The sequence below is a fragment of the Mizuhopecten yessoensis genome, unplaced genomic scaffold, assembly GCF_002113885.1.
Source record: "Mizuhopecten yessoensis strain PY_sf001 unplaced genomic scaffold, ASM211388v2 scaffold9207, whole genome shotgun sequence".
Lineage (NCBI taxonomy): Eukaryota > Metazoa > Mollusca > Bivalvia > Pectinida > Pectinidae > Mizuhopecten > Mizuhopecten yessoensis.
Window position 1 is genome coordinate 203,602 of NW_018407932.1, and position 13,882 is coordinate 217,483.

At 33.4% G+C, this 13,882-nt stretch overlaps 1 protein-coding gene across 5 annotated transcripts in view; it reads left to right on the forward strand.

The window, feature by feature from the left end:
• The window catches only part of LOC110457542 (tubulin polyglutamylase TTLL7-like), a 50,554-nt gene extending 46,081 nt beyond the window's left edge, over positions 1-4,473 (forward strand). For all 5 annotated transcript variants that reach the window (XM_021508867.1, XM_021508870.1, XM_021508871.1 and 2 more), the window contains one exon: positions 340-4,473. In XM_021508867.1, coding sequence (XP_021364542.1) covers positions 340-457 — 118 coding nt within the window. In that variant the 3' untranslated portion in view covers positions 458-4,473. The remainder of the gene's footprint in view (positions 1-339) is intronic.
• The last annotated feature ends 9,409 nt before the right edge of the window (positions 4,474-13,882 follow it).

The window sequence follows — 13,882 nt, forward strand, 5'->3', positions numbered from 1 at the left end:
ATACACCAGTACATCATTTGTACAATGTTGAATGAAGATCTAGTTGTTATTTGTACAATGTTGACTATACATTTTTTATTGTACAATGTTGACTGTATATTTGATATTTGTACAATGTTGACTGTAGATTTGATATTTGTACAATGTTGACTATAGATTTGATTGTTATTCGATGTTGATTAGATTTGATATTTGTACAATGTTGACTAGATTTGATATTTGCACAATGTTGACTAGATTTGATATTTGCATAATGTTGACTATAGATTTGATTGTTATTCGATGTTGATTAGATTTGATATTTGTACAATGTTGACAGTGGAGTTGTTTATATTTCAGGCAATCCATTTCTACCAGAGACAAATCACTGTCCCTCATTCCTCCTAACACGCAAACCATGAGTCAGAAGTACTCGAAACTTTACCCAACGACCCGAACCCAGACCATGGGGTCATGACAGTCAGGTCGAAGGTCAAGTAGCGTCATCAGATTTGAAGTACATCAGAGATGAATGCATTCAGTCGCACAGGGTGATGATATAGAACATATTTACCTTCAGGTGTCTAAGCCCTTGGTCTAAGTCTCCAACATTTTACATAATCTGTAGTGTCACAGTATTGAGTGACGCACAAGATAAAACGGAGACTGTAGTATAGATCAGTCCATGGTTAAATTCAACCTAGTAGATTCTATATTACTGGTATAGGTCTGCATTGATTTTTCATTTGGAATGCTAGTCTACATGGACCATCAATGTATTTTTTTTCCCCGAAGAATGCACATCTTCTGCTGTGTTTGATTGTAATCCTAGTTGGTGACACAAGGTGACATGCTCAAAAAAGGTCAAACGAAATTTCAGAATTTTCAAATATAAGGAAATGCAGGCATAATATAACTGCAGACAGTTTTCTTGCTAGATGCACTGATAGTGTGGTAAACAGTCCTGAGGATAAACAACCAAACAACGGTTGTTATGGACCTTGTACCACCATATTGTATACCTTTCAGTCATGCAAATGGAATCTGTGATCCGAAACATAACCCTAGCTTTCACTTCAATTCCGTCAAGCTGTAACTAAAAGATCTTACTCATTCACCCCTACATATTTAAACTGGACTTGCCCAGTCTTTGGTTTGGTAAGGTTCAAATGTGACTTTAGGAGTGAATGGGTTAAATTACATTGTTATCGACCTTGTAGTCATCACTGTCACTCCTTGACCTTAACAGAGGTCATGTCATGTTAAAGGTGGTCAGTTCAGTTGTTAAGCTATCAATGAAAGGTGAATGGTCTCTGGCCAGTGGTCAAGTTTCAAATCAGGACCCCTTTCAGTTTTAAACAAAGATTTTGGATGAAAGTCAGAGTCCAACTAAAGATACCTAGCAGTGGTCAAATTGCATATATATAAACGTTAGTTTGTGACCAAAATCTGAAGAATTTCAATTAACATGGAGGTAAAGCAAAGGGAAGGCTGTGATACACTTTTAATGAAAACATTACACAAATCATATTATTGCATGAAAAAGAGGATTTTTTTTGAATTTGAAGTTAATGTTTTGAGTTTTTGTAATGCAAACCATTGTTTTAATAAGGTTTGAAACTCATTTGATCCAATACAATTGTTTATGTATGACTTCGACATAGAGAAGTGTAGCTGTAGTTGATCCTGTAATATTTTACAGATAGCAATAGATTATATTAATTAATTAACTAGATGATATTTATTAACTAAAGCGTTGTTTTACATGTAACCCATTTACACAGTTTTTTATAAAACTAAATGAAATTTCCCAGTAAGACTGTAAAAAGTGTGTCTCATTTTCCCCGACATCCAACAAAACTTCTCAAACGAATTAAAGTGCTACCTTGATTTTATAGAAAAGTATATCTATTTAGTGATTGTAATTATACTATCAGGAACATGTTTAAGTACCTGTATAAGGTATCATGACCACCATATTCCGTAGACTAGTGTCACCGTATATTATGTAGTATAATACGTGAAGAAATTCTGATGAAATATTGGTAAGTCATGTTTGTACTACTGAGTTCAGGTAAACAGAGCATACTAGAAAAATTATGAAAACACCGCCAATAAAGCCTCCCTTATTTATACCTAAATTCCCTTAAAATGATTGTAAAACTCACAGATTGGTCTCCAGGAGGTCTGGCATTTATGTATGAAGCTAACCATTCCTGCAAATCTCTAAGCTAATTTAACACAGGTTTATAATATGGCTATATACGATTTGAAACGTTTCTCTTTGCTATACGATTTGAAACGTATCTCTTTGCTTTGAATATCGTTAGTTGTGAATAAGTGTCAACGCTGTTAAAGATATATCCTGGGGACCCTTGCTTATATGTGTAATCATAAATCTAGTGATAATTCCATCAGCACACATATTAATGACGATTTTAGATTAATTACAAATGGAAATAATTTGTTATATTATAGAAATCCTCATTAAATTCGGTTGGTCGTATGATACCAGCATGTCATCTGTGATAGAGCAATTGTAAGTCTGTGTGGCCCCACACTCTTACCTCTTCTTCCCATCACCTGCTTGCCGTTAATTATAACATGTAATTAAAAACACATGACAGCCTTGTTGGTCAAAACTTTATATTAAATTAGGTATGTAGAATTACATACGTCTTTTCATATAAATAAAGCTCAAACACTTTTCTCAAATGGAAATACAAGACAATGTTGTTTTTTTTTTTTTTTTTTTTTTTAATGGGNGGAGCCTGTCTTTAGCTTATCCAAAGTCTGCTTACTTCAAATGAAACAGAAATAAACCACATGGAAGATTAATCTGAGGTTTAAGGAACCTGTTTATTTAAGCATTTTAAGCTCCGAAAATGTATATTTTGTTATTCACATCTTAGGGACAGATTAACAAGGCTTGTCCACATTTATTTTTGTAATGAGTGACAAAGGAGTGAAGATGTTTTCCCATTAACTTTCATTGAAGCAATAAACACTATGGTAAATCACATCTCTATTTGTCCTTCCCTGTCCATATAGATTCTCTGATATATTTTAATCATATAATATGAATGTAACTTGGAGAGTAAAAAAAATGGCATCTTGTGGATCCAGGATACGGACAATGCTGTATCTAATGGAAGTCATTGCCGTTATATATTTTTATTTCAAGTAAATTGAAATTTAGATTTGACAAAATAATGTATTATATATTTATTGATTTAATTATTTACATATTCATAACATACATTCTCTTTCATGTAAGGTTTGTTCTGTTAGTTAATTTGTAGTTTATTTATTTTGACCATTATGAACAAATGCTGTTTATTCTGTCTCAAACTTTACACTTTTATATTTATTTAGTCCGTCCATATTTTAACCTTTTCCAGAACATTTTTTTAATTGTCCGATAGAGTTTCTAATTAAAGCAAAAATATCCTAATCAGATAATTAAATTAATTCTATATGTCAGGTATGAACATCATCTTCTCTCTTATCTTTATCAGGTATTTTATTCAGTCATCTATATAGTGCTATGTTGAGACACCAATCTTGATTGTATAGTTACTTATTCTGTCTGTGATAAAATTTAGCTAGTCAAGATGATTGTGTAGTCCCGGTCAGTGACCTGTTTGTGAAATAGCCATTTTTTCACTCCTTTCATTTGTGATATTATGTAATATTTCTCTGCTGAAGTAAAGATATTTTGAGATGCCACTAGATCGAAGGTATGTTCTGAGTGAGTTATGAAATCGACAGATTTATGGGCAATGTTGAAACTTTTCTAGTGATATTTCTTGTTTGTTGAGATTAGGATGAGATTGTGAACTTCATTGAATTGGATTTACTTATATTCTTACAGTTAGAGACCGATTTTCAGAAAGATTTTTTTTTATAATTTTCACAGTAGAATCAAGTTAACAAATTTTAGGTTTCATGATTCCTGACTACAAACTCTTTTCCTGGAGTTAAAAAACAACTTTCACCTAATAGAATACATGTACAAAAATGTATTAGTATAAACATGTAATCTTCACATAAGAATTTAGTTGAAATCATGACTACATGCCTGGTTAATCTAAACACAGTGCTGACCACCCATATACCACTGAAAACTGTTTGTTAACACAGTAAAGTAGGTTGTATCTATATATAGATAGAAAGACGAGGTTATACCAATTGTGATACACGTAAAATCCTCATAGGAGGATTAGGTTATCTTTTACTAGTCAATACGACTTCTCTGTTCCAATTCTTTATCATGTAGTACACCATTCCTGCATTAATGTCCTGATAATGTGTGTCCTAGATTATTGATTTGTATCTCTTTGTGTGTGGAGCTCTTCTCTGTCCTAAAAACTATCAGTTATTTACCAATTTAATTGATCGTTTAAAAAAAAAAATGACTTCACCAACCCTTGTGTCCAGAACTTGTGACATTTATGTCACGAGTTTAAATGAAGCCAGAAAGCCACCAAAAAAGTTTAAAAGAACCACAAACTTTTTATTGAAGATTATCACAAACTATAGGATGCTTCAAGTATTTATGACTGTTATTTACAGATGCTAACCAATACTTGCCATTTTTAATTGTCATTCATATTGTGATTTATCAAAGAAAAAGAAAAAGAAACATTGTTTCTCTAATGTAATGTATGCAAAGCGAAAGATTTAATTTTCGCATTGTTTTTAGTCAAACCTTGTTAGTATTTATTCTTAATCTCATGATCTTTTTGATGACCATGCTGTAAGGGACATTTTTTATATTGATTGATTTTAAGACACACATTGAAAAACACCATTTTATATTGGTTGATTTTAAGACACACATTGGAAACACATAATATGCTTGCGTCTCGTTTGACATAGTTGTTTAGTATACTTATGTTGGTATAGACTAATCCTGTTAGATTTACTAGACCTACATACATGTACATTGAGTACTAACCTCTTAGCAGTCTTTGTTAAGTCTATCATATTTACATTCCCAAAGAGGTGTAAACTCGTACTGTTTTTTAATTAATCTTTGTTCTTGTTCATTGCCTGTTGACAGTAGAATTGTTTCTGTTACAATATTATTGTTTTATATATATAATGATTAAAATAAAATAAAAAGTACAAGTGGACGAAACATCTGGTCATTCGATAACAGTTTATTCTACCAGCTTTTTTAAACGGTTAAGCTGGTTAAGATATAGAGAATTTAACACGCTATTGTTGGTTATAGTGATCATGTTTATCTTACTCAAGTTATAGTGAATTTTCAAAAAAGGAATTAACACTTGATTTGGTTTTTTTTGCAATTGAAAAAATACCTTCGAGATTTAAACAAAAATTACAAGTTTATGAACCCATTCTCCCGTAAACGTATATATCATGCATGGATTTTTGTTTAAAAAGTTTTCATCTACCGATTGGAGCGAATCACGACACTTCCGTCTTTGCGTATTGCAGAGTTATCTTCTCTTGGGAGCAGGTATTAATTGATATGTCATTGATTTGTGCGAGAAAATTACGTCGTTTTCTCAAAAAATGATGACGTTATTCTCACAAACAAGTGACGTAACAATCAATACCTGCTCCCAAGAGAAGATATCTCTGCAATACGCAAAGACAGAATACCAGCCCTGTGTATTTTATGTTCCCTCATATTTAGAGTATTAACAGATGAAATCAGGTCTAGATTGTTACAATTTGTACATTACTGAAATGTTAACCAACTTATTACATGTTCAACCAATGCTTCAGGAGTGCGAAAACCTATACTGATTAGGGGAGAATACAGTGATAAAACCAACTTTGTGAAAATGGGAAGAATAGAATTTATTTTTCTTCAAAGAATTGTATTTGGAAACTTTTTATTAAATATTTCTTATATCGTAAGATTTTTAATAACATTATGCACAGCGAAATGTATTAGATTGCTCTATTTTACAAATTCCTTTTGTTGATAAATGCTGCAAACAAATATTTTAAAAGGAGCTTATATATTGATTATAAGTGTATCGGATGCGCTCCCCTGTGATAACATGGCGACTGTGATAGAATTATGTCGATTATGTACTGTTTGTGTGACTTGTATACAAAATGTTGAATACCTTCGTTGTAATTAAAACTGTATATCTTTTAGCTCTGTACATCATTGTTAAAATTTGATATATATATTTCCTGGCCGAAATGAAAATATTAAAATCATGCTATACAATTTACCTGTCTAATTGTCTTGTTTGTTTTCTTATCGATAGTAAACACATATCAGATTGCCAGCAAGCCTGTAAAGTATAGAATATTTCTTAAATATAAATTGTCTTTGATTCGTCAGTGTAATAACTGTTCATAGCAGGCCTGTTAAGTCAGGAATGTTTCATTAATAAATATTTCTTATTCGTCAGAGAAAGCGATGTCCATCCTTCATAATGAAAATGATTGTTCTCGATATTAATGTACTTTCATTTAGAGCTTCACATGTTGCCTTAAGGATACTTCTGATCTTTCAATTTCCACTGCTTTACAGCTGAACAGAACGCATCCACTAGCGGTCAAACATATATAAAGGTTCAGTGATGATCAAGTAGTTTAATATTTTATAAATTCGAATTAAGACCCTAACACGCGTGCAAAGCTTTCTATTACTCGTAAATAAATACTACTGTACAATACGGGCCCCGTGTTACAATGAATGGATGCATATCGAAGTTTTTAACATGATATCGCGAGCGAAGCAATACTGATCAACCTTTCAGTTGTTGCCGACTTACTTATGTTTATGGTATAGAAAGTAATGCTTTATAGTCATTTTTCTATATATAGTAAGAGTGACATTGATTTTTGGACATGAAAAGCTATTGAAAGCAAACACCTTCCATCGGATGCTTTTGGGCCCTATACAGCTTCAGTGTTGCTGGCCAAAACGAATTCGACCTATCAATGGAAGTCAATAAATAGTACAGTATTAGTGATCATAACCCCATGACATCGAAAATAATACTTTGTTGGGTATATCTCCCCACTTTCGTCTACAGGCTCGGGGAAGAAAGGTTCCAAGTGGCAAAATCTCTCTCTGTAGCTGACATTTCTGAATCACGGAATCAACAATACTTTTTCGATCTTCTTTGGAAGTTTTCTCTCCTGTAGATGTCTTTGATTTTGTTTTAACTTCAAACACTTGTCTTGTAATATGGATGAGTCCTGACCAGCGTTTTGAATCGATTTGTAACATTGTTTTAGTTAAATATATATAAATGACCACGTTGTGATACCCACATTAGGTACAATGCTTTCGAATTTACATATTTCTTGTTGGATATGCGTTGTAAAACTCGAGTTTTGGTCCACTACAGTACCAAAGTCTTTCTCTGATATAGATTAACTTTTCCTTTATTGTCCGATGATGGTGTTGCGGTTCCCTTATTATTATTTTTTATTTTTTTTTATTTTTTTTTATTTATATTTATTTTTTATTTTTTTTCAGAACGGTTATTACAATTTTTCGTATTTAATCTTATTACTCGACCATTTTATCACATTGCATCATTCGAAATATCCTGTCGAAAGCTTTGACATTTATGTTGTTTCACATAACACTTATACGAAGACAAAATGCAAAACCTTTTTGATGTGTTTGGGGGTACCTCAGAGTTGTTTTGCTACACTACACCTGTTCTAATCATGAAGAATGTACATAACGCATTTGATTCGCACTTTGGGCTAGATGTATGTATTGTAAGTTAACATGTCACACTGATTCCCTATATCAAAACCTGGTCTACGTATTTTGAGTTAACATGTCACAGTGATTCCCTACACTAGATTCTGATCTACGTATCAGAAGTTCACATATAACATTTGATTCGCTACTCCAGATCCTGTTTTGAGAGTTGGGTTTCTCTAGATAGGTGCGTCCTTTTAACCAACAAACGATGTATTTATCTATGTATTCTACCCTAACGGCCTCTGTTCTCGCTGAACGTCATACGGTCGTCATCATGAACTGAGTTTTAATGAGAAAATGCCGGCATGAAGATATCTACTTTGATGAACGAAGTGTTCACTATTTCTTGTACTGTGTACTGTGGGTAAAGTACATACTTTACTGGGTACGACGGTAGCCCCTGTAGCAGTTGTCACATGCTTAGAATGAGAGTATTTCAAATACTCTAAATGTACTGTCATGGAACATTAATGGTGGATTGGACAATAAATTAAAATCTAAACAATTTCAAAATTTTATTAAAACATATAATCTTGTATTTTTGACAGAATGTTGGATAACAAATGACTACCAAGTTGATATTGAAGGTTACTCTACCTATGTAATACCTAGAAAACGTACTACACATTCCCAAGGAGGTGGCATGTTAATTATGATTAAATCAAATTTAACTAAATATATTTCAGTTTGTGAAATTATATGTGACTCTATAGTTTGGCTAAAAATTGATAAAAGTCTTATTGGTCAAGGAAATGATGTGTACCTGGCATGTGTCTATAGTCCACCTTCCAATTCCCAATTCTATAACCACTATAACTGTGATTTATTTTTTGAATTGGAATATGGTATAGATTCCCGAAAGGGTGATATTATGTTGTTGGGAGATTTTAACAGTCGTACCAGTAATGTATGTGATTATGTAAAATATGATATTATTCACGACAGTGTTAAATGTCAGCTTTCTGATTTGTTTTCATATGTCTCTGATGATTATTATACTGATAGGGTTAACCCCGACACAGTGGTAAATCATTTTGGAAACCGACTTATAGAATTATGTAAGGCGAGTTGTTTGCGTATCTATAACGGAAGAGATTTAAATAAGTATTCAAATGACTATACATATTGTGGCCATAATGGAATGAGTGTTATTGATTATTTGATTGCGAGTCCATGTTTATTGTATTGTGTTAAACAGTTTATTGTTGGCAATTTCAATGTGTTATCTGACCACGCCCCACTGCACGTGCAAATACGAACGCGTTTTTCATTGGTCGATAATGATGATACACACGTGTGTGAACCGACAGGTAACGAGCGACCTACTTATCGATGGAATGACGAAGGCAAGGTAAGCTTTTTAGATGTACTCTCAACGAATCAAAACGATATTAACGAGTCGGTTATACTATCGGAAGATGTTACCCAAAATGATATGGATGATTGCGTTACGCGATTTTCAAACGTATTGCTTCGAGCAATGGACCCCTTTCTCTCGCGACCGAGTACACACAGGAACGACAAGCGTGCGGGAGCAATGGGGCGAGACCAGGTAAATAAACAAGTTAGGTATGATACAGGTATATCCGAGGACAAACCATGGTTTGACCCCGATTTGAAACATGTATGGAATAATTATAAAAATGCATTGAGTTTGTTTAATAGTTCTAAGTCTGTAGAGAATCATAACAATTTAATTAATAAGAAAAGATTGTACAAAGCAGCAGAAGCAAAGAAAAAAAGAATGTACATGAAATATGAAGGTGATATGCTTGATCAACTAAGAAAGTATAATCCGAGACAATTTTATAAGAGATTCTCGTCGCCTAAAGCAGCTGGACCTCAAATGAGTATGGATAATTTGTACGACCATTTTAAGACTTTGTCATCTGAGAATGTTAATAATTCAGATGTAACAGAAAATAGAGGTGAATTTAATTCCAATGATAACTCTATTCCAATTTATGATGAATTAGACTGTCCTATTACGGTGTATGAGATAGCTAAAGCGATAGGTAACCTGAAACGGGGTAAATCACATGGACTTGATGGAATTTTAAATGAATGTTTCGTAGTTGGTAAAAATGTACTATTGCCTGTTTTGAGTGTACTATTTAATGGCATTTTTAATTCTGGATGTTTTCCCTCCGAATGGTCTATAGCTGTTATTACGCCAGTTCATAAGAAAGGAGATAAAAGTGACCCTAACAATTTTAGAGGTATTAGTTTGGTAAGTTGTCTAGGCAAACTGTTTACATCAATTTTGAATACGAGGTTGGTAAAATGGTCGGAGTCTTATGATATTATTACTGACGCACAGTTTGGTTTTCGTCCTGGTCTTAGCACTGTTGATGCCGTTTTCGCTCTGCATTCAGTTATTACAAAATCTTTTAGTGAAAATAAACGTCTATATTGTTGTTTCGTGGATTTTAGAAAGGCGTTCGACTACGTTGATAGGATCAACTTGTGGTATAAGTTATCGAAGTTGGGAGTAAGAGGGAAGCTGCTGCAAGTCATCAAGTCTATATATAATCATGTTAGGTCTTGTGTGAAATTCAAAGGCTGCTTATCAGACTTTTTTGATAATGATATCGGATTATTGCAAGGGGAAATTCTGTCTCCGATACTTTTTTCCATGTATGTGAATGATTTTGAATCGTTTTTTATCTCGAATTGTAGTAGCTATTATACCTTTGGAGAATTAAGCTTATTTCTTATGCTATACGCAGACGATTTAGTGTTGTTATCGGAGACGGTTGAGGGTTTACAGGAACTGTTGGATAATCTCGCTAGTTATTCTGAGAAATGGAAATTAACTGTCAATATTGATAAGACAAAAATTGTGGTTTTTCGAAAAGGCGGGAAAGTTCGAAATAATGAAATTTGGTTTTATAATGGCAAAACGGTTAGTTGTGTTGATCAATTTACATACCTAGGTGTGCAATTTAAGTTTAACAATAAGTTCAATAGTATTCAGAAACAATTAGCTGACCAAGGTCGTAAAGCTATGTTTGCTTTATTATCAAAATGCTCCAATCTTAGTCTTAATTTTAAGACCATGTTACATTTGTTCGATACATATGTTATTAGCATATTAAGTTACGCATGTGAAGTATGGGGATCCATAAAAGGAATAGACATTGAGAATGTGCACTTGAATTTCTGTAAGAGACTCCTCAAAGTTAAAAAATCCACATGTAATGCAATGGTATATTTCGAACTTGGTCGCTTGCCTTTAGAATGTATCAGAAAATACAGAATCATTAAGTATTGGTTTAAGTTACTCGACTCGAAAAATTGTATTCTGAACTGTGCATATTCTTTTTTATCAAAACAGATTACATGTACTTGCTTTAACTGGGTACACCATGTAAAAAATGAATTATTTGCTTTGGGCTTTGGTGATGTATGGTTAAGCCAATCGTCGACTAATGTTAAATTAATTTTACCGCTTATTCGTCAAAGAATTTTTGACCAAGGCCAACAACATTTAAGAGGTTTACTAGAGACTTCCTCTAAGTGTTTTTTATACAAGTGTATCGTAGACCACTTTTCCATTCAGTATTATTTAACCAAATATATTCCTAAGAATTATAGAATTAGTCTAACAAAGTTACGAATGTCTGCACATTCATTAGCAATCGAGACCGGTAGATATCGCAACGTTATTCGAGAACAGAGATATTGTACGAACTGTAATTCGGCTACAGAAGTCGAAGATGAATACCATTTTATTCTGATATGTAAAACCTACCAAAACTTAAGAAGTCGCCTTATTAAAAAGTATTACTGGAAAAAGCCATCCATGTTTAAATTTATACAATTATTGTGTGTTAACAATACTAAGGAATTATGTCAACTTGGTAAATATATTTTTGAAGCTAATAAGTTAAGAATCTAATTTATTCACTCCACTCTCTCACTGTGAGCCGTGTTATTGTGTATATTATGCATTGTATAGATATGTTTGTACTGATGGGCCGTAAGGCCGAAAGTTAATAAATGAATTGAATTGAAAGTTGTCACATGCTTACAGAAACACTTACCCTTCAGGAGCACCTGGTTTCTCAGCTGGGTTTTGATTGGTGTTCATTGTGTCAGAACCTTTGGCTTGGTGTCTCCTCATTCCTTGAAAATGACTCTCAACAAAAATCAAGGACTGTTGTGCCTATTACAAGTCTAGTAAGAAGTTTATTTAAAGCAAATATGATTAGCAGAATAAACTACAATATGATGCTATTTTAAGTATGCATAGTGATTTATACAATAAAGAAATCTGCATAACAAAACACAATATCTATATAAAATAGAGTAATTTCACCTACATTATTTTGAAGACCATTACTTTGTACATGTAGCATACGCGCTCACAAAAAAGATCTCATATCTTTTGTGGTTTATTCCTCCACCACTCTTATTGTTTATTGTTTTTTACAGTCACTACGGATATTTGGAATAGGTCATCGTGGATAAACTGTGTTTGAAATCAGATATCGAAAGCAATTTCATGGAGCGGCTTTTTTGCTAGACATACGTGACTGGTTGTATCGACTATCTTAAAAACTACATCCAAGCATTGATACAAATATTTTGATATGAACTGGGTTTCTTTCACTCTCAAGTTTTCATTGACAACATGAAGGACATGACGTCACATCTATTGTGACGTCACAATTGAAATGTTAAACTATAGTTTTTTTGTCAGAATGATAGATAGATACCAGACAGTAAGCGATCTAAATACATACAGTAATTGCAATGAAACTGTCATAAAGGTTATTACAATTCATTGTTTTTATTCAAACTAATTTAAGTATTTACAAGTTCTTGGCAAGTTTTCCTCAATGCTTGCAATCAACCGCTTCACACAAGCACAATGATTGACAACTAGGTTGAAATTTTCCAAGAGTCACTACGACAGTCTGTTCATGCAACATTTCACGTAAACAGTTATTTATTATGTCTAAATAATGTAAAAACCAGTCAAATCAGAGTTTCGTGTTAGATTCGTGACAGATATTGTCCTGACCAGTAGGATGGTACTTATCGTATCGAATCTCCGTTGACGTTGTTATTGCTTCAGCATGAGGCTTTCTAGATTGAATATAAGGACTTTTTGATAAAGTATTATCCATGATTGTATGACATCTGGAAGTTGACTGACCAGATACCTGTTTCCTGTATGAGCTGTATAGTTTGTAAACCCTTTTATTACATGCAAACGAGAGCATGATAAACACGCCTTGTCCGGCAATCAAAAAAATATAAAGATATACAAAGATATCCGAGTGAGATATTTCAGCAATAAATCCAAAGAGCCAAGCCACTCCTGTCAGACTTGAAAGCTTTATGTAAATAAAAAACCGTTTCTGATGATGTCGACAGGTTGAAGACCTAGACATATCCGGAAGCTGACTCACCTTTACTATTAAAATGCAAAACATGACAATATTTGCAACAACAAGTAACATGACCGGTAACGTGAAAGTAAACAATAGAGCAATAGTGTTGTTAATAAAACAAACCCGGATTCCGTATCCGGACGTGCCAGTAGTAACCATGCTATATACAATTCGACCTATCACGAATATTGTACTGCTGCCATAACTGTAAACTAGAGATATAAGGAAATGTCGTCTTTTTTCTTCTTCTGTCAAAACGACTGGCCTGTCTAAATGACTGAAAACGCGGAACATGAGTATTGAACATACGTTCATTAGAAATACACTTGCTAACATTGTCAAATGTATTATCATTCCCAGTACTTCACACACGAATCCGATCTTGACCGCACCTGCTCCAAAGGTAAACAGAGCATGCGCGACTATCAGTGTTACGCACAAAGCCATTGTGTAAAGTCCAGGAAGTGTCCTTAAAACATATTGAACCTCAAGAACATTTCATATCTCTGGAAAGCTATACGACTGAAGGCATTTTCACAAACGCCATTTCTGTATTTGAACGGTGTTAAACACGTGATCTCGCGGCAAATATTCTGAAAACATAAACAAAGTTGTACTGTACCTCAGCAAAGAATAATTTCTAGCCGTTGAGATATGACTTTAATAACTGAATCTAATTCTTACATGATTGAACTGTCCAATCAATTGTAACTGGCTCTGCTAGAGATGATATCCTTTTTTTACTGTTCTTGTGGATATAGAATGTGAGTTAAGATTA